Source organism: Schistocerca cancellata, chromosome 2, assembly GCF_023864275.1.
Source record: "Schistocerca cancellata isolate TAMUIC-IGC-003103 chromosome 2, iqSchCanc2.1, whole genome shotgun sequence".
Classification (NCBI taxonomy): Eukaryota; Metazoa; Arthropoda; class Insecta; order Orthoptera; family Acrididae; genus Schistocerca; species Schistocerca cancellata.
The window spans coordinates 601,087,657-601,110,619 of NC_064627.1; the positions used below are offsets into that span (position 1 = coordinate 601,087,657).

The window sequence follows — 22,963 nt, forward strand, 5'->3', positions numbered from 1 at the left end:
CCATTTTCAAACAACACAAGATGTCCAAAAAGCTGTGACGAGGGTCTTGGAGGATATTAAAGAAGATGAGTTCCAGAAATGTTAGCATCAATGGCAGAAGCACTGGAAAAAGTGTGTGCAATCAGAAGGGAACTACTTTGAAGGACACATTGGTAAACTTGACTAAAACGGTAAGCCACATTTTTTTCACATCAGTCTCATTACTTTGTCGCACCTCGTAGGACTCAAATTTCCTCTTAGCCTCAGTGTAGGTCAGGCGGTCCAGGGTCTTGTATTCCACTATTTTCTTTCCTTGCTGTAAAATGCTGCTGTCTGGTGAGCAAGGGGATCCATTGCTAACCTAACCAATGCTCTCTGCAGTTGACACAGATGGGAGGCGGGGCACATGGAGTACTGGGATGGGATGGACATCCACAATCTCACCTTGTGATGCTGGAAGTACAGTAGGAAGACATATGCCTGAACTTCCAGCACTTCAAGCACCGCATTGGGGGAGGGATATAGGGCTTGACCTCACAGCGGTAGACCATCACCTTTACCTTCTCGGGTAATGTGTCACCCTCAAAGGTTAAGATGAAGGCATTGTGGCAACCTCATTATCCCTTGGACCCCAATGGATGTGCTGGATGAAATGAACTCCTCATCACCCTAAGTTGGTGCGCAGCTCGTCATCAGACTGCAAAAGAAGGTCCCTGTGGAATATAATACCCTGGACCACATTTAAGCTCTTGTGAGGGGCAATGGTAATGGAAACATCCCCAGCGTGTCACAAGCGAGTAATACCCGTGACTGGGCAGAGGATGCTGTTTTTATCAAAGCTGACCCTGACTGCATTTTGGACAAGCCCTCCACATCCCCAAACTTGTGCTCTACAAAAAACTGAGGCTTCATCGAGACAAAGCAGTCACCATCAGCTTTCATACATAAGAGGTACTGGGCCAAATAAGTTTCGCTGCCATTCTTAGCCTGGCATTCCTCCCTCAGTGTGGCCAGGGAGGAGAACGATTTAGGATCATACTTCCTTGCATTGTACTGAGACTTGGAATGCTTACAGACTGCTGGCGTTTGATCACCAGCAAGTGAAGATGTGGCATACTTCATCGCACATCATCTGCCCTGATGCCACCCACTCTGACCAGGGGCCCTCCACAGGGGTGCCAACCAGTCGCAGCAAAGGCCACCTGGCAGGATGGCCACTGCCAAGAGTCCCGATGCCCCAGGATAATGGGCATCTACTCCTCGGCATACCTGGGGAGTTACCAGTGCAGGCATCAGCAGAGCAATCCCTGTGGAGTCAGGGGGCTACAACCAACAGGGTACATGGCGGTCCTACCACAACAGACTGGCTACCCTGCTGGATATGAGGTGCAAAGAATTCCATGGTCATCGTCGGCGCAGAAAACAACACTGCATAGTGGGTGGAGGAAAACACACCCAGGAAGGTGTACTCACTCAAGAGCTGCAGCATGAGAAGGACTGCAATCCCATGACGAGAAAGTGGGCTAAAGATCTCAATGCATGATGGACATGATGCACCATGTAGGGTGCCCTTCCTCAAATGGCTCACTCTTCGGAAAAATTTTGAAAATTGGAGGTCAAACCCTATAGGGGACCATCACAAAGGCCGAAAGGTGTGAGACTCCTTTTAGTCACCTCTTACGACAGGCAGGAATACCTTGGGCCTATTCTAACTCCCGCGCCTGCAGGGGGAGCGCATTAAAGTTCAAACCAATGCATGCTCCCTGACATTTATATGCGCGGAATTTAAGAATCAGTAAGTAGAAAATCGATGAACACCAACTTGGGGGGGGGGGGGGGGGGGGGGGGGGCAGGGGGAGAGAAGGAAAATCTACGTAAATTTGATATTAGGTTGAAATGTTTGTATGTTCTATTTATTATCCTATACTGATGAAATCAGTATGTATCTTATGACTCAGGACTGTTACATATACACCCATTATACAGAGGTGTGTACTTTAAGCCACTGTCATTTACTCTTTTCCTCTTCTGTATGCAAACTGTGCATGGTAAGTACAATTAGCAGTAAGCTGGCCGTGCGGGGTAGATGCGCGGTCTGTGGTGTCTTTTCACGGTCCGCGTGGCTCCCTCTGTCGGAGGTTCAAGTCCTCCCTCGAGCATGTGTGTGTGTGTGTGTGTGTGTGTGTGTGTGTGTGTGTGTGTGTGTGTCATCCTTAGCATAAGTTAGATTAGGTAGTGTGTAAGCTTAGGGACCGATTACCTCAGCAGTTTGGTCCCGTCAGACCTTACCACAAATTTCCAGCAAGCTCCATATAATCTGTTTTCCCAGCGTGGTCATTTTGCAAGATGTGAGGGGACAAAGTTATATTTTGCTTGACTCTACTTGGAACATAATGCTTATGTTGTTTTAAGAGTATAGTTATCTGCGACACACAATGTCTCTTGTTTATACCACTGAAATTTAAATAACATCTCCAAGATGCTCTTGTACTTAGTACATGAATATGTGATAAACATGTGATGTGATAAACATCAACTTTCATGTGGAACTTCTATATCTTGTACCTGGTGAGGATCCTCCACTGATGAGAAATGCTCAATAATAGATCAAAGAACTGTTTTGTAAGCTATCTTTTCTGTGGGTACAAAATCCCTTCCTTCGTTCACATTCATTGATGGCATTTTCATGATCTGGACTCATGACAGGGACAACGTTCACTCTTTCCTCCATAATCTCCACACCTATTCTTAAATCCACTTCAAGTGGTCCTTATCAACCCAATGAGCCACCTTCCTAGATCTCTATCTCCACCTCTCAGATGGCTCCATTAATGTCCTTTCATATCAAGTGCACTAACAACATACAATACCTCCACTTTGACAGCTGTCACCTGTTCCATGTCAAAGTCTCTCCTCACGGTACCGTTTCAGCCATGTTTCATGTGTTGCTACTGTTCTTTGTCTGCAAGATGTGTTTTCAATTACCCTGTGTCAGCGTATTTTTACTAAGGAGATTTTACATATTTTGGAGAAATCTTAAAGTGAATTAGAAAGTGACTTACAGGATTCTGATTATGATTTTCTGCCAGATGCAACTAATGATGAAAATAGTGAGAAAGGTAAGGTTATCATGTGTAGATATCTCTCCACAATAGTATCAGCAGTCAACTGAACCAACAGTGAAGATGGTTGCCAGAGACGAAACGGAATTGACAGTCACTAACACGCTGTCTTCTAGAGCTGCTTTGAACATATTAAAGGATAGCCACAGCATATCCTTGCTACCCATGGGATAATTCCATTATCAGTGCTAACTCAGTTCTTTTTTATGAACTGGTGCTCTCTCTCTCTCTCTCTCTCTCTCTCTCTCTCTCTCTCTCTCTGTCTCTCTCTGTGTGTGTGTGTGTAATACTACTTGGGTCCTGTCGAAGGAGGAATTAAAGGTAATGAATGGTGTCATGTACGTCAGACGTGCATTTTTGCTAAAAATGTTTCCTTGGATGATCTTTGGACACATTCTTGAGGGCTAATTATAAGACACAGATTCAGTGAACCTACAGTTTCAGTGAACTTATAGATTCCTCTCCTTTGATAAGAAGTCATTTCGGTTCCAACACATCCCAACTGATGAGTTCACTATTATTTCTGAAACATGAAATAAGTTTCTTGAAAACTATCTCTGCTGTTACTGTCCTGGTGAAATATTGCAACTGATGAGCAGTTACTTAAAAAAGAGGGGGGGGGGGGGGAGAGAGAGAGAGAGAGAGAGAGAGAGAGAGAGAGAGAGAGAAGGAGGAGGAGGAGGAGGAGGAGAAAAAAATGGTTATTTTGCTGTCTCAGTTGCATCTTTATTTTTATGATGACTGGCTTGGGTCAAATCTGATTGTCTTCAGATATATGTAGTTGCATGAGCAACCCATTGTGTCCCTGTGGAATTAAGAGATTAGAACATAGTTACTTAAAAAAAAGTTTATTCATCATACACCAAACAAATCTGACAAATACTGACTCAAGTTTTGGGCAGCTGCAGATGTGGGATCAAAGTAAATTCCATGTACAATGATATGAACGGAAACTGACCAGTCAACAAGCCACTCAAAGAGTTCTAATGGCTCTGAGCACTATGGGACTTAACATCTCGGGTTATCAGTACCCTAGAACTTATAACTACTTAAACTTAACTAACCTAAAGACCTCACGCACATCTATGCCCGAGGCAGGATTCGAACCTGCGACCGTAGCAGTTGCGCTGTTCCAGACCGAAGCACCTAGAACCGTTCGGCCACACCGGCCGGCTTGATAAAGAGTTTTACATTCTTTGCCTCATGGAACCATTTATAAATGAAGGAATGAACTTCACAGACAACTTCGTCACATCCCTTCAGCTTGCAAATAAACTTCAACAGACGAAAACATCATTAATTAGAGCAATGAACTAGATTCACCGAGAAATCCCCAACTACTTGAGCAACAATTCTGACACATTCCATCATTATCTTGAAACAACTGATAAACCAGAATGCACCCTGACAGTATACCAAGGGAAATGGAATAGAAATCTCATTATCTGAAATTAATTCTCTCACTGAATCTTTGAAATCGGCTGTATTAGGTATAGATCTACTACCAAATAGTGATGTATGAAAATTTGTGCCAGACCAGGACTTGAACCCAGATTTCCCACCTACTGCAAGCGGTCACCTTAACTGCTTCGACTAACAATGCAACTTCACTGACCTACTCAAACTTCCACATGTCATGCTGCCTACATCCGTATATCAGAGAGTTCACTAAATTCACAGTCAGCAAATTAATTTTGAAGTATTTCACACACTTTTAGACTGTCAACAGTGTTCTTTCAGACAATCATGTAAGTAATGTCATTATTCTCAGCCGACTGCATCCTGAAGCTGCAGTAAATGAAGGAAATAAACCAGAAATGGTTACCTTCTATAGTGCCGAGAAGGATGTTCAGATACTGTTTATCACATGTTTAATAAAGGTGTCAGTTCTTCAAGCAGTAAATGAACTCATGACTGGGGAACAACAAAGAACAGGACAAGTGCTACAAAACAAATCAACCGAAGGTACGACTGTAGGACCAGACAAATAATAAGAGTCAAACTGGAATGTGGAAAGATAGTAAGACCAATGATATCTTTTGGGGGGAAAACCTTCCTATGGAAAATATGCACAAAAAGTATCAATAATCTGCTAAAAGTGGGATTCCAATGTTTGGAATCAAGAACTGGAATAAAAGAATACATTTTTGAAACTTTATGAATAGGGTGCATTACTGAATAGATAAGCAAGATTTTTGTATCCAAAACAGTAATCTAAAAGTGTTCAAACTTGACAAAGCTTTCACTGAAATTTATGCATGCCATATACATGAATGGTAGTAAATGGGTCTTAGATTAACAATCTTGATTTTTAATGTGATACCCATTTATGGTTAAGCAACCCCTTCCTGCTGTTCTAGGGCTGTAACATTTTCCAGGGTCCTGGTGTCAATATTTTTTACTTAACGTATTCCTCTGTTCCACAAAAGTTTGACAATGTTACAGTAAACAGTGTTACAACATAACAGAATAAAACAAACCAAACTAAAATTTTATTATTTGCTCTTATTTTTTTACAAACTTCTTTTATCCTCAACCTTACCTGTACGTGTGCGAGTCTGGGAGTTTGCCAGTTCATTTTCAAACGTAACACTCAATGTTCCTTCTGAGTAATTTTTTGTGTGAACTCGTTGCCTGCCTATACGGTTATGTGAAATCCTGTTACAATCCCCGATTTCAGAAAACCTTTGTTAGGCAAAAACACAAGAAATGGCACGATTACTCTCAGTAAAAAAAAAAATAACAAGTCCCAAATAATATTGCTTATGATGCATTTAACAACTAGTGACATGAAAATCATATTATGTTTAACTCAAATCTAGTTATATCATACATATACTTATGCAAGACGAAGTTATGGACTTGTATTGCTGGTTGCAAACTGTTTATTATTAAACAAACAGTATCAGTTGCATAACAACAGAACTCTTGTCTGCACAGAGCAGATACTGCATAGTGAATAACTTTAAAAAAAGATAATATTAAGTATCCTACTTGCACCTGTTATTCAGTTGTTAGGGTAACACACAAATCTGTAGCAGTAATACTACAAAAAACAATACATGTATGGCATCGCTTGCTCGGAGACCCCGTCTGGGGTGGTTCGGCCGTGTGGTGCAAGTCTTTCTACTTCACACCACTTTGCTGAATTGCACATCAATGAATATGTGATGAAATGTTGATAACAACACAAAAACACTGTCTCCAAGTGAAGAAAATCTCTGATCCAGCTGAGAAATGAACCCTGTAACTCTTGACACTAATCCCTACCACTAATCCATAGACCATGAACTGCAGACATTAGCAGTACAACGTGGTAGTCTTGATAAAATTTATGGATCTAGACATGGGCTTTTTAGCAGTCTACACAAAAAAGTATGGTTAGAACAATGTTTAAGAGTTGCTGTCAATCTTTTGTTATTTGGCTTTCAGCCACTGATGGTATCTTTGTAGAAATTTTTAATGAACAAAATTATACTATGAAACAAATAATCAGTAGCCTCTCAGACCATGACATGCAGTTCCTTTTGCTGAACGTTACTACCGATCAGGATATAAATTCTACTTAATCTGGGTTCAAGACGATAGTCAGTAAGCCAAATATTGATTATTTAGGAAACTACTCCAAGTCATGAATAGGAGGATGAGTACAATGCTCATAGCACAGATGACGAATACAACAGTTTTATTAATAATGCTGTTAACTTATTTGAAAACTATTTTCCTCCAAAACTGACCCAAATTAGACCAAAGTCTACAACAAAGCCATGGATTCATGGATTACTCAAGCAATAAAGGTATCCTGCAACACAAAATGGAAACTGTATCTATCAGTCAGAAACAGCTATGATGTACATGATACAGATCATTACAAAGCATACTGCAAAATATTGAAGATAGTAATATGGGTATCAAAGCAAATGCATTATCAGAAAAGGGTAGTCACATCAGATAACAAAATAAAGACAATGTGGGACACAGTGAAGGAAGAGACTGATAGAACCAGAGATGATGATGAGCATGTAGCTTAATAGTAAATGATACACGGGTACAGATGTGTGCAGTGTTGCTGAACTTCTCAATAAGCACTTCATGAGAGTTACTGAAAAGATGGGGTTGTCAGGTGCATTCTATACTGACATGGAATATCTCAGATCAGTCACTACAAGTAACTATAATAATATGAGTAAGGCCTCCACAACACCAGCAGAAGTAATGTCTACCACACATTCCTTAAAATCAAAAAATTCTAGTGACTATGATAATATATCAACGAAGTACATTAAACAGTGTGCCTCTGACTTTAGTGACATTTTAAGTTATTTGTGTAACTAGTCATATCAGTGGAACATTTCCCAAATGGTTGAAATATGCAGAAGTTAAGACTGTATAAGGAGGAGATAAAGAAATACCGTCAAAGTCCAATTTCACTTTTGCCCATATTATTAATAATTTTTGAAAAGGTAATATACAGCTATTGTCTTAAACATCTTACCACAAAATATTATTCAAGTCACAATTCGGATTTGTAAAGGTTTCTATATTGGAAAGGCTTTCTATACACACAGTGAGAATGTACGTAATTCATTAGACATTAATTACAGGCTACTGGTATATTTTGTGATCTGTCAATGACATCTAACTGCATTGACCACAATATCATTTTAAGTAAATTAGAATATTATGGCGCAAACAGCAGATTCTGCAAAATGGTTGAAATCCTGTATCTCTGACAGAAAAACTACAATGAATGAGGAAGCCTTTCTCTTTATCAGCAGGCTAGTTGCCAAACTTAATACTGCAACTGGTCAAATGAATAAGACAATGACAATAAATTTGAACATTCAGTATACTATGTTAGTAAAGGAAATGTTGATTTGTGGATCCTACATATGTGAGAAAACAGAATAAAACAGGATAATGTATGGGGTGTTAGCACTGAAATGGGTCCAGCTGAAAGTTTATGTCTATAATGCGGGGAAGGCACTCCCCATGTGTCTGCTCAGGTGCAACAACTAGAAGGAACACTTAATTTTATTATGAAATATGCTTTCTCTCAAATTCTTGGATCTGTTTTGCATAGGGAAGTGTAATGCTGGTTCCCTCTCCAGGTTGGCCAGGGTGGCATATACTGCAGTTATATGGTCCATGATCAAGTCATCAGATTCAAACATGAGTTAAACCTCTCGTAATAGGATCAATTTATGAGAGTACTACGAGTAGCACATCCATTGTCTGCATAGCATAACTGACTCTGAACAAAGTCCTTGATGCAGTGGTAGCCTTCTTAACCATTCTTAATTTTTTGACAGTTTTTGTTCCCAAGCCATTGACATTCTGTGCCTTAATAGCAACCACAGATCAACCAAAGGGATTCTGAGATTTAATTATCCTCATTACAGCTTCCTTCACCTTCCAAACTGCAGATTCATTTTCTGAGATGTCAATGTGATTCAGAGTCCAAATAAATGTTATGATGCTTGACCAATCTAACCTGGATTGTTTGATAACAGCGTGTTCTACAGGTAGCACTGATCAATAGCCGCTAGGCAGCTCATTTAGTCCAAGCATAATATGACATCAACTTGGCAGTGAGAATACTTCACACACTCTGCAGTTTGTGGCCTTTAGTACACACACAAAAACAGGGAACTCTAAACTGGCTCCAGAGTCATCTGTACATGTCTGTTCTGAACTGGGACACTCTCCACATTTACCTGATAAGACGAGGCAGTCTGTTCGACCTACTGGTCTCCAGTTGTAAAAAAATATACATGTTCTCCATGTTTTAATATGGGCACAATTATACTTTCTTAAGGAAGCAATCTTCATTCTTGCTATAGAAAGTTCAAGGTTTCACAAATACTAATTTTATTTTCATTGCCAAGGTATTTCACATTTGAACTTTTGTCAGGTTATGCAGCTGTCTCTTGATACTGATGGTCCTGTTCACTCAATGAAACATGATATGGGACAGAAGTAGAGGGTCATAGTTGCTGGATTCAAAATTTCAGTTAAGTGTGAAGAAAAGTGTTTGCCATGGGTAAAATGGATTTAATACAGAGCAGAGAGGAGAGGAGGAAGCGTATGTTTTTCTACTACTAAATAATTCCCCATCAGTTTATTTATAGGCAAACTTTAAATAATATTTTGATATCTACATACATTAATAAGTATCAGAAAATAATGTCTTTCAGGTGACTTCCTTCTTATTGGACACAAATTCTGAGCTTCCTCAAAGCTCTGGACAGCTTTCTCAAAATTTGACACAGCTTCAGTTTCTCAATGAATGTAAATTTTCCAGTTTTTCCACATCCACACATGATTTTAAATAGCTCCAAAATAAGAAGTAACAATTCAATAACACTGGGAGAGAGTCCAAGCTACAAAACATCACTGAATCATACCAGTTCCTCATCATCTGGTTGGAGTCACATTTATCTTAAGTTCTCCCAATCCCTTTCCAGTTCTGGACCACAAGAAGTTGTTTAACATTTTGATATAGCCTGCTAATCTAACAGCAACTGTGGTCCCAACCCCCTCTTCAAAAAAGTAAAGGCCAACAACCCCTTTCTTGGAGACACTGCACCACACTGTTGTTACTTTTGTGCTGTGGAGAAGTTTTTTGTATTGTTCACTCAGGGCTGTCAATTCTGGTGCCTTGCGGCAACATACAAGCTGTTTCACTGACTTAATTCCACGTAAATTTTAATAAGAAGACATTTACACTTAGTGCAGCTGAAATGGAAACCAAGTTTGACTCCATATGGACTTTATTCATTTCAAGTAGTAAAGGGTACAGCAATCAGTTGCAATTACATTTATTCCACATCTAGATTTCGATCACTGCGTGGCCCCTTCAGTACAGTAAATGTAAGTTACAACTTTACAACTGTAAACTGCAGCCTCAACACCTGACATGAATATTCCACTTGGGACTATGGGCATATACAGGTGTTTTTAATGTTTTAACTTCCATTTACTGCTCTGAAGATGGCAACAGATCTGCAATGAACATCACTGCGCTTGATTGCTGTAGCCTATACTACTTCCAATGGGAATGCTTTTTAATTTATTTTATTTGGTTTTACTGATGGTCACACATAGCATATTACTTGAAATGAGCTATTGTGCTTGACTCTTGTCATCACCAATATGTGATTTTACATGTTGTAACACCTACAGCACCTCTCTGTGTTGAAAACACAAAAATAGCTCCCAAATTAGCTCCCATGTCCTTAAAATATCAATTCACAAAATGACCCAAGTCCCTCCACAAGTAGTAATTACGAAAAATAAATAAAAAACAAATAGAGGGAAATATCTAGTATAGAAAGCAAAAGAAAAGAAAAGGAAAATTTAATTATAAATTTTAGAAACATGGGAAGGGGGAAAAACAGTAGAAAATATTAAAATATTAGTTATTCCAATATGTAAGAAAATCAATTTTATAGTCATAGAACGTAGGTCTGGGACACCAAAGATAGTGCTTATTAAAGTATAAATAGCCATATGTTGTAATTACGATACTCCAATCTCTAGTCTGTTCTAGTTCGGAAGATATTTAGGACGTACAGCTTTAGAGAACAACAACAACTGGGACTTTATTAAACGGGGATCAAGAATAGATCATGACAAGATTGTTTTTGAGGATTGTCAATTCAAGACTTTGATTTGGACATTTATCAGATTAGATAAATGGGAAGGTGAACAGTAATCTCATTGGCTTTAATGTCAATTCGTGTGAATATTTAAATACTTTACTGAATTGAGAATTTTAACCGGATTCGGACTTTGAATTGTGATAGTGGGAAACTTTAACTTCACGCGACTAGTAATCATAGTGAATGACAGTTTGCGGATATTAAATAGAAATGACTTATTTACCGAAAGTTACAGGATATTATCCAACATCTTTGATGCTAATGGGAATCCTACTTAGACATCTAATTATAGAACTTCTTTGAGATCGTATGAGTGAACCTATTTATTAATAATTCTTGTCAATAAACTGACGTCGTTAATTTGAAACATAATACAAGTCTTGAACATTAATTTAACTTAGATTAATAAACGTTAAGGTTACGTGATCTATGCCAAGAGCAAACTAGCGATTTGTAACTAAAACAATTGAACGAAAGGTTAAAGTATCATCGTCTGTTAACATTGGTAGTAAAGCTACTAAAGATTTTTTCTCTCAGAGTTGGGAAGACTATACGTGTAGTGACCCACGTTTAACATTGGGTTTTAAAAGTAATCAAACTGATACTTAGCAGGGACAATATTAAATGAAAGTAAAACCCTTCAATGACAGTCAATGTGTAAAAAATAAAATCAAACTTTCACCTATTAGACGAAAAAGTGAAAACAGAAAAAGGGCTGCTACAATGTCCATGAAAGAAGAAAATTTTACAACTGTTGAAACCATGGTTAAGAGTTGTTAATAAACCTTTATACCTGCAATTCGCTGGTCGATTTTCTCACATTGTTGTTGTTGTTGTTCACATAATTCATTTAAAGTAACACACATTACATATTGAGCTGAAATTCATCTGCTTCTTCAGCTAAACACTCCAAAGCCTTTACACAGGCATTATACATTGTAAGAATGTTGCAATTTCTGATGTTTGTAGGCTGTCTGCCTTGGTTCTCCTGGGCAGCATTATCTGAAAACCTGAACACTTTTTTATTGATGTTAGGTCCACCTGATCTCAACATAAGCCATTTATTTATGGACAAGTTGGCTTCAGAAACTGCTTCACGTAATTTATGATGTAACACATCACTGTGAACTTTGCTGACTAAGAAAGCTGTTGAGTGATGTGTTGTTGTGCAATGCAAACTTCCTGATCTAGATTTAATGGCTGCCTGGAATTATTTATCTTTAATACTTTGGAGACCAAGCCCGAGCATTGCTCGGACCACAACTTTGTGTTAAAAAGACTGCACCCAGGGTACAGGTCAGGAAGCAATTTTCCCAGTGCATGAGCCACCTGTGGCTTGAAGACTGCACTCATTTCGCATGAAAACAATGTATAGACATCTCATGACCTGTGCCTTGACTGGAGCTGCCTTCTGTTGTCAATTTCTAGAATTATTTCAAAAGAAACACAAGAGAATGTAATAGCTGCTGTCAGTATGATCCTATTGACAGAATTTTGTGTGTTTACTTGTTAGGTTTTACAGTTTGCTGTAATCCTGCTACAAAAAAGTCGTATTTGTTGAGTGAGCAAGAACTTTTGGAAGTTTAAGAGGAAGAAATTGCTCAAAAACTCACCCTACACCAAAGAACTAAAGTATATACGAAAAATAAATCTTGGAACTTGGCTCTTTTAGTATATATTACTCTTGGAGATACATCAATTACATATGTGCTAGTAACGCTTTAAATAACTGCATAAATGGCTGGTTTCTTAGGTCCAATATTCTTCCACGGTTGCAGTTTTCAAAGTTTTGATACTTTCATGGAAACTCCATGTGTAATATGATGAACATGCTACTTCTAACATATATTCCTAGGAATATGGTGCCAGTCCATCAGTCATTAGGCATTTCATTTTTTTAGATGAAAGAGAAGAATGTTCAGGAAGAATGACAGGTATCATCATCTTAAAAAAAGTTATAAATGTCATTTGACAAATCCATATACCAACTGGAAAACACTGAGTTCATTGCCCAAATCAATTTAATGGTGGTGGAACTATCCGGGGTACTTAACACATAGACTGTTGACAAAGTATCGAACTTAAAGGTTGTGACTGATCTGAAAGTTATAATGTAACTGATGTTGACCCATATTTAATCTCGAAGTTACACTTATAAATTGTTGTAAGAGTCATTAAAAACTGGCTGAAAATCTTTTGTCTCAAAATTAATACAGCAAGAACACACACTGCAAAATATCTCACTTTCACTAACTTTCCCTCCCACGTGACACTTCACTTTTCAAACAGTCTTTCAAGCCAGTCATTATGGAATTTGGACTTTCCCACCTCACAGTTTACTTTCGAAATTGAACAGAATATCACAGCAGCACAATTAGAATCTGGAACAAAAAACAGAAGAAGGTGTAATAGAGGAACAATCGATACTAAACTTTTTTGCAAAATATAAAAAAAAGCCCTCAAAAACTGAAAAATGAAGAATCTATCTCAAATTTCAGAAGCCCCACAGGTTAGATTTCATCTTCTATCATCATTGGAGTATTCCAAAAAGTTAAATGAATGAACATGAATCCAGATACACTGAAACAAAAGTAAATAACTTAATTCCTAAAAGGGTGAAAAGGTTGAAAAGGTGACTGACTCTTCACCTTGAACTTCTCCTACAACACTGTGAAAACAGTCCATTTAAAATCAATAAAATAATCAGGAATATCTGGCAACTGATGTGTAAAACATTTCAGTAAAAGTACTAGAAACAAGCACATGAAAATAGATGCAGAATGAAAGCATACACATTTGAGCAAGGGTCTTCACATATCGTGTAATTTGACTGCTATTTAAATGCAAACCGTAAAACTTTACAGGTCCATTAATTTTGATCATATGGCAGATGAGTATACGTACAAGGCTGGAAACTCTTGCATATTCTCCACTCTGTAGTGTGGCATCTGCTGGAAAAAAAGTAATGACTTGCTGTAACATATCTTAATCAACTGAGTGTTTCTGTGTAACAAAGTAACGTGGTAAGATTTATACAGCAAAAAACACACATTTGTTACAGCACATCTCAACAGTTTTAAAATATATAGTTGCATATTACACAGTAAAATTAAACACTACAAAACAAATGAGAAAATGGATGGGAGGAGCAGGGAGGGAGGTGTGTGTGTGTGTGTGTGTGTGTGTGTGTGTGTGTGTGTGTGTGTGTGATAGAGAGAGAGTTTTCTATGAAACTGCGTCTATGCTATCCTTTATTTTTCAAAACACAGCAAGAAAGTTCGACAATCATTCTGTGATCCCTCCCTCACGTATGAATTGTCAGTAGCATTGATTGAGTGGTTAGGAAAGGTTCCATAAATAATAGTGTCACTGATCAGGATGTCCCTCAAGAACTCAATGTCCTAGTTTAAGAGGCCTGCTCGCACAGTTACTCAAAAATGTAGCACTTACTCTGATTTTATAAGGAAAGAGGAATGGACTGACCTGTTCAAGTCCATAAAATACCTCACAGATTCTGTTCATTACAAGGCCTTGGGCAACTAAATAACAAAATAGTATAGGCAACCAAAACATCTGCCACTGTTTTTCTTTACCCATATTACTTGGCAAGGTGAACAGGTTACCTTGCTGTAGTAAGAGCGAACTCCATCACGTAACTAAGTACAGAATCTTGAGTACAGTTTTTATTTATATATTATGTGGATAACCATCAATATGGTTGGATATACTTCACCTCTGCTTGAGTCATCCATACAATTTGGTTCTTATAGCATGACAGTCTTGAAACTGACTAACTCATTTATATTTTTAAAAAATGGGTATTTTTAAGTCTTGCCCCCTTCTGGAAAAATTTCTGTGGACACATATCTGAAAGTTTACACTGTTACTACCTCCTTTCCCTGCTTCTTGGATATATAAACTACACTGCTACCGCCGCAGTCTGGTAACCAGATCTTGCTGAGTCATGCAACTACAAGAATATTGTAGCAAAGCCATCAAGTACAATTCTTTAGGAGAACCAAAATTCAGCCCACATGAAAAATTTATGAAGAGACTCATAATGTACTAATAGCAGAAAATCCTGATGCAATACAAACAAAATGCGTAAAGGTAACCACCCACTATGTAGATGAATCAGAGTAATGAATGGGCACATTAAGAATTAAAAACAGACATGGAAAAGAGAACCCTAACATTTTGCATGGTTCATGTATAGTATAAGGAGATGCACAGAGCTGAATGGAAATTGTGAATGGAAAGCCAACTTTCTCACAATACTCTATTGTGTAAATTTTGAGAACCAGTACTATCCAGTACTGTACACTACAGTTCTGTTGCCCCCATTGTATGAGGGCGTGCTGATAAGTAATCCTCTGAATCTTTTATGTGAAAACTAAGATTTTTAAATAAAACAATCTATATTAGCATTCTACATTTTTATTTTTCACGCCTGGATATTTATTTCTCAACACAACCATCTTGGCAACAAATACATTTTTACCTACGAGAAACTGGTTATTTGAAACTGTCACTGTAGAATGTTTGACTTCGTTCATGGAGCCACAATATTACCTCTCCTTGCACTGCTTCATCACTGTCAAAGGGAAGTCCTTAAACATGTTCTTTAAGTTTTGGAAACATACAAAAATCGGGTAGGACCAACTCAGGAGTGTATGGAAGACGATCAATGACAGTAAACTCAAGGCTCTAGGATAGTTGCAGATGTCACAGCACTCCTGTGTAGTCTGGCACTGTCATGCTGAAGGAGCGGGTGTTCCAGATGTAGATGAACTCTTCAAATTTATGCTTTCCGCTTCCCACACACTGACAAGGCTACGATACACGCCACCACGTTACAGGCTACCATTTGAAGCTCTCTAACAGAAGAGGGTCACAACTTGCATCGGTGAAGCAAGAATGTCAACAGAGTAGTATTCATGGTGTGCAATATCTCAACTGACATTGAGAACTGAATAAAAAAATTTGGAGACATTACTTTTCAGAATACCCTCATATTTCGAGGAAATGGTGATCATGAAAATAAGGTGAGATAGAATAGGGCACGTATCAAGTCATACAGAAAGCGACACTGACAAAACTTTGCACATTGCATGGAATGGTGAAACAGTAATTTTTTGAGAGGGAGCTCTGTCCATAAACGCATCATATGGCAGCTGCTGAACACTGAAGTCCGATAATGGTGGTAGCCTAATTTAGTTATGCAACCTACTAGCGATCAATGTAAGGTGGATGTACAGTCTGCCATTATTAGTATTCTTGCACATACAATGCATTTTCCGAAGTTCTTTGTGGTCATCATAACTGGGTAGTCCAGTTGTGTACCAGTGCAGTAAAGTTGACAGCGTTACAACACATACTAGTACACAAATAACAAAATGACTGACTCAATTTATGTATGGTAAAGTTGACGGCAATGGCAGAACTGCTGCATGAATGTGTGTGAAAGGCTCTTGAACAAATGATGGTGGTGGTGGTGATTGTGATGATGATGATGATGATGATACTGGTTTCAGAGTGATCCGGTTATTGGTGCCCCTGTAGGATATGAATTAATGCTTAGTGAGGATAAATCTTCCCTCACAGGCAATCTTCTTGGGACAATGGCCCTCTGATATACATCAGGGAAAAAAAAAAAAAAAAAAAAAAAAAAAAAAAAAAAAAAAAAAAAAAAAAAAAAAAAAAAAAAAAAAGAAGAAGGGGGGGGGGGCGCAGTGGTTGCTTATTAACATATTAAAATGGATAGTAAAAATCACACATGGGAATGTTTGTCTACATTCACATTCAGGGCCTTTCCTCACACCTAAATAAAACCATTAAATAGTCATGACAATTCTAAATAAAATAAGAATCAGGCGAAGAAATAAGAATCAGGCGAAGAAATAAGAATCAGGCGAAGAAATAAGAATCAGGCGAAGAAATAAGAATCAGGCGAAGAAATAAGAATCAGGCGAAGAAATAAGAATCAGGCGAAGAAATAAGAATCAGGCGAAGAAATAAGAATCAGGCGAAGAAATAAGAATCAGGCGAAGAAATAAGAATCAGGCGAAGAAATAAGAATCAGGCGAAGAAATAAGAATCAGGCGAAGAAATAAGAATCAGGCGAAGAAATAAGAATCAGGCGAAGAAATAAGAATCAGGCGAAGAAATAAGAATCAGGCGAAGAAATAAGAATCAGGCGAAGAAATAAGAATCAGGCGAAGTAGTGACTATAAGAAAGCGTTCAGCTAAAACCTGAGCCATGTCATCAGTCATGTCCACCAAGACCCCATTTCTCCGCAAGCCCTAAAGCAGAGGTGTACTGCCCTCAGTTGACATCTGCCTTATTGAGTCCCAAACTTGCACAGTGGAAGTGGACTCATAAATGGAAGTTGCAAATTACTTCCAGGAGATCCACTTCATTTTTTTTTTTATCACTTGTCTCACATCCCCGATGGTACAAAGGTTTTCTGTAGATGCATAGAGTTTGAATTTCCGCAAAGCTGCATGCCTGTTTCTAATTGCTGAGTGATATTCCTCATTTCACCAAGCAACAGGTTGGTGTCAGAGGTTGTTGCTATACTGGTGAATGGATAAATTGTTGGTGTTTTTGGCACAACGTAAATTTTACTTTACGCGAAAACAAAACATTAATACTGGTTGACGTACCTCCTGTCAAGCACTGTACAAAATATGATAATTCCTGTAGCTGTTTCCATCCACTATAAGACAGTTTCACTATACTACCAACTATCTACCAGGATCAGCAAGGGAAAGCTTTCCAAAGATATGTGCCTGTTGAATGGATCACTAGCACTGAAATTTGAATGGGAAAATTTGTGGTAACCATGTTACAAGACTATGTTAAACTACTGTGTCAATTACGTACAAAGGAATCTTCTAATACTTCACGTCTGTACTGTTGCAGCTGTTTGAGGTATGACTGGTGTCTAGCATTTAGTATATTTTTTGCAATTTGCACTCTCTTCTTTGCTAGCTGCAACAGCTGTAAAGATGTTGTTGGCCGACGGACTGATGTACTGGAAGCAGAAAAACCCAGACGGTGTTTTCGTATGTTGACTCCCAATCCATTTCGCCACCCCATACGCTGCACAAAAGTTGGTTTCTAAAACAAAAATAATGACAGTGAGTACACCATGCACTGCAATTTATGAAATATTGGCTTTGCATATGTTTACTATAATCTGAAATTCACTGCAATGCAATTGAGACACAGAAGCTTAGTGTAAACTAGTCAGTATTTGAACATCACAAATCCAAAAAGCTTATCAATTTTAGAAAATATTTACAGAAAATCCACCCTTAGAACTAGTCAGTGCAACATGTGTCACAAGACAGAAGCAAGAAATCATGTTGAAAACTAGAGGAGTTAATGCAATATGTCTAAAAAATATGCATTCGGAATAACTCACATCCACACAAAAGTACAATGATCATACAGAAATTAATTATTATTATTTGAAGGGAAAAAAACTATAATTACAGAAAAAGGTTAATCTGTGGACCACCACAACACCTGCACTTCTCATTTCACACCTCTTGTTTTGAATGCCCATTACGGTTTATGCAGTGTTTCATGGTAATGATCAACATTCATTTTTTCGCCTCTGGGGATGAGGTCAATGAGCAGAATGCCCTACCTGTCCTACCGTATTTACTCGAATCTAAGCCACACTCGAATCTAAGCCGCACCTGAAAAATGAGACTCGAAATAAAGGAAAAAAAAATTCCCGAATCTAAGCCGCACCTGAAATCTGAGACTAGAAAGTATTTAATGTAAAGTATGATGATAGCTATCAAACTTTTTAGTTTATTTACAGTTTCAAGATTGAGATAACCATGTTTTCTTTCTAATGGGGAGATGAAACAGGGAGAGGGAGGTTAAGTTGTAACCAGCCAGACACACACACACACACACACACACACACACACACACACACACACACACACACACACAGACAGACAGACAGAGAAAGGATTCCAGAATATCCATTCTTTGGTTTGAATGCAATCATCATCTGCCTGAAAAATTGAAATTTTGCTATAAATGCAAATTCTGCCTCAAAATGTGAATACACAAAATTACCTAATAAGATACTATTTCATAGCAAATTGTTCCAGATGAAATATTTTAACAGAGACAGTTTGAAATAGCTTTATTTTCTACACATAAATATATTTAAAATGCAAGTAATTTTCAGTTACTGGCATTGCACATCATCCGAGCCCAGTTTGAAAAGGTAACTTGGGTATGACAGTGTTTGCAAGATACGAAGTGCACAAACGCAACAACGTGTAAGTGCAATCAATGCTCTGGTACCACACCAATTGTGGGGTCTGCATAACATACACACTGTATAATGCAAAGCAGTACTCTGCAGTGGGACATAGGATCTTAGAACAAAGAAACAAGTATCTCCGTCTGCTAGCTAAAGCCAAAGAGTTGGTGTCAAGTGGATGCATTTAACACAGCTGTTTTAGGAAATAGCTGTTTTGAACTGCACTTTAGTCAAACTATGTGATGTATGTGATGGTTCTTTACCATGCTATCAGGTGGCAAAGTAAAGTCTGGTCAGGAGGTACGACTTCCTATTTTTCAATCTTTCTCATCTTGTTATTTCACCACACTCGTCAGCTTCTTCTGACCAAACTTCATTACCCAAAGTGCTGCAGTTACTGCTGGAAGTGAAGAGTACAAACCCAACAGCCAATTCTTGAAATAAATACGAGGCTTCTCAGAAACAATTTATCATATATTGTACTCTTGTTTGAAATGACCAATAATTACAAATTTGCTTCAATCACAATTACACCGATAAGTAGTAAGTTGAAAAATGGCTGATCTTACTTAAAAGATTCCAACTGACTGAGCCTATAACAAGTTTTCTCTTGTTCCCATGACGTCATAGGCACTATCATGATCGCTCTTCCTCTGTGACTCGCACAATATCTCCAAGGCAGGACCCGATGGCATAGAATAAACTGCCCAACCAGCACGTACTGTGCATGTTGTACAATGTCCAGCATTGTTCTGACTTGCATATATGCTGTGTCCACCCATTTCATAATACATGTGCATAAATGAAACCTATGTCCAAAGAGTAGGTTAATCTAATTCATTGTCAAAATAAACTTGACAGTGGAGATCACCATTTATCCTTCTGAAAAATGCTTCTGCAACACATTTCATTGAAGTGATATGTTACACTACAGATTTCTCCCCTTAGATGAATGATGATGTCATTGCTGTGAAACACCGACCGAACCGTAAATACTCAAAAGTTCCAAAACCAGTTTTAACCTTTTTATCTACAAGTATCAATATCTTGTGTCTATTTGATGTGCAATAAATATTCTTTATTATATTTGATAACCATGAAATGTCACACACAATACGTTGTAAACTATCAATCACGGGCATGTACTTACCTCAATTTCACTTTGACTACTTTTTTTAACAGTACTGCCTCGTCCTCATTCTTTTAATATGGATATGGGACCTCAGATAAGCAATATTATTACCCCTGTTGCATTTAATCAAATATAATGCTTCCATAAGTCAGGCTTTTCTAGCCATGCTCTTAACACTGAAAAGTCACTGGATGTGTGGCACACCATGGGTTAGGAAACCGAGAGTCCTTTAGGAAGAGTATATGAAACTCTCCAAAACTTCTACATCTACATCTACATCTACATCTACATCTACATCTACATCCATACTCCGCAAGCCACCTGACAGTGTGTGGCGGAGGGTACCTTCAGTACCTCTATCGGTTCTCCCTTCTATTCCAGTCTCGTATTGTTCGTGGAAAGAAGGATTGTCGGTATGCCTCTGTGTGGGCTCTAATCTCTCTGATTTTATCCTCATGGTCTCTTCGCGAGATATACGTAGGAGGGAGCAATATACTGCTCGACTCTTCGGTGAAGGTATGTTCACGAAACTTTGACAAAAGCCCGTACCGAGCTACTGAGCGTCTCTCCTGCAGAGTCTTCCACTGGAGTTTATCTATCATCTCCATAACGCTTTCGCGATTACTAAATGATCCTGTAACGAAGCGCGCTGCTCTCCGTTGGATTCTCTATGTCTTGTATCAACCCTATCTGGTACGGATCCCACACTGCTGAGCAGTATTCAAGCAGTGGGCGAACAAGCGTACTGTAACCTACTTCCTTTGTTTTCGGATTGCATTTCCTTAGGATTCTTCCAATGAATCTCAGTCTGGCATCTGCTTTACCGACAATCAACATTATATGATCATTCCATTTTAAATCACTCCTAATGCGTACTCCCAGATAATTTATGGTATTAACTGCTTCCAGTTGCTGACCTGCTATTTTGTAGCTAAATGATAAAGGATCTATCTTTCTGTGTATTCGCAGCACATTACACTTGTCTACATTGAGATTCAGTTGCCATTCCCTGCACCACGCATCAATTCGCTGCAGATCCTCCTGCATTTCAGTACAATTTTCCATTGTTACAACCTCTCGATACACCACAGCATCATCTGCAAAAAGCCTCAGTGAACTTCCGATGTCATCCACCAGGTCATTTATGTATATTGTGAATAGCAACGGTCCTATGACACTCCCCTGCGGCACACTTGAAATTACTCTTACTTCGGAAGACTTCTCTCCATTGAGAATAACATGCAGCGTCCTGTTATCTAGGAACTCCTCAATCCAATCACACAATTGGTCTGATAGTCCATATGCTCTTACTTTGTTCAATAAACGACTGTGGGGAACTGTATCGAACGCCTTGCGGAAGTCAAGAAACACGGCATCTACCTGTGAACCCGTGTCTATGGCCCTCTGAGTCTCGTGGACGAATAGCGCGAGCTGGGTTTCACATGACCGTCTTTTTCGAAACCCATGCTGATTCCTACAGAGTAGATTTCTAGTCTCCAGAAAAGTCATTATACTCTAACACAATACGTGTTCCAAAATTCTACAACTGATCGACGTTAGAGATATAGGTCTATAGTTCTGCACAACTGTTCGACGTCCCTTCTTGAAAACGGGGATGACCTGTGCCCTTTTCCAATCCTTTGGAACGCTACGCTCTTCTAGAGACCTACGGTACACCGCTGCAAGAAGGGGGGCAAGTTCCTTCGCGTACTCTGTGTAAAATTGAACTGGTATCCCATCAGGGCCAGAGGCCTTTCCTCTTTTGAGCGATTTTAATTGTTTCTCTATCCCTCTGTCGTCTATTTCGATATCTACCATTTTGTCATCTGTGCGACAATCTAGAGAAGGAACTACAGTGCAATCTTCCTCTGTGAAACAACTTTGGAAAAAGACATTTAGTATTTCGGACTTTAGTCTGTCATCCTCCGTTTCAGTACCATTTTGGTCACAGAGTGTCTGGACATTTTGTTTTGATCCACCTACCGCTTTGACATAAGACCAAAATTTCTTAGGATTTTCTGCCAAGTCAGTACATAGAACTTTACTTTCGAATTCATTGAACGCCTCTCGCATAGCTCTCTTCACACTACATTTCGCTTCGCGTAATTTTTGTTTGTCTGCAAGGCTTTGGCTATGTTTATGTTTGCTGTGAAGTTCCCTTTGCTTCCGCAGCAGTTTTCTAACTCGGTTGTTGAACCACGGTGGCTCTTTTCCATCTCTTACGATCTTGCTTGGCACATACTCATCTAACGCAAATTGTACGATGGTTTTGAACTTTGTCCACTGATCCTCAACACTATCAGTACTTGAGACAAAACTTTTGTGTTGAGCCAACAGGTACTCTGAAATCTGCTTTTTGTCACTTTTTCTAAACAGAAAAATCTTCCTAACCTTTTTAATATTCCTATTTACGGCTGAAATCATCGATGCCGTAACCGCTTTATGATCACTGATTCCCTGTTCTGCGTTAACTTTTTCAAATAGTTCGGGTCTGTTTGTCACCAGAAGGTCTAATATGTTATCGCCACGAGTCGGTTCTCTGTTTAACTGCCCAAGGTAGTTTTCAGATAAAGCACTTAAAAAAATTTCACTGGATTCTTTGTCCCTGCCACCCGTTATGAACGTCTGAGTCTCCCAGTCTATATCCGGCAAATTAAAATCTCCACCCAGAACTATAACATGGTGGGGAAATCTACTCGAAATATTTTCCAAATTATCCTTCAGGTGCTCAGCCACAACAGCTGCTGAGCCAGGTGGCCTATAGAGACA

General features: G+C 38.7%; 1 protein-coding gene across 6 annotated transcripts in view; it reads right to left on the reverse strand.

Annotated features, from left to right (window-relative positions):
- The window catches only part of LOC126147227 (uncharacterized), a 92,971-nt gene that overhangs the window by 10,215 nt on the left and 59,793 nt on the right, over positions 1 to 22,963 (reverse strand). The window contains exons 3-5 of one of the 6 annotated variants that reach the window (XM_049915678.1): positions 17,652 to 17,888; positions 13,670 to 13,713; positions 5,644 to 5,786 (exon numbers count right to left, since the gene is read on the reverse strand). In XM_049915678.1, the coding sequence (XP_049771635.1) occupies positions 5,644 to 5,786; positions 13,670 to 13,713; positions 17,652 to 17,888 (424 nt within the window). Of the gene's footprint in view, positions 1 to 5,643; positions 5,787 to 12,433; positions 13,147 to 13,669; positions 13,717 to 17,651; positions 17,889 to 22,963 lie in introns of those variants that run through there. The other 5 variants (XM_049915677.1, XM_049915680.1, XM_049915679.1 and 2 more) reach the window with 5 other exon arrangements.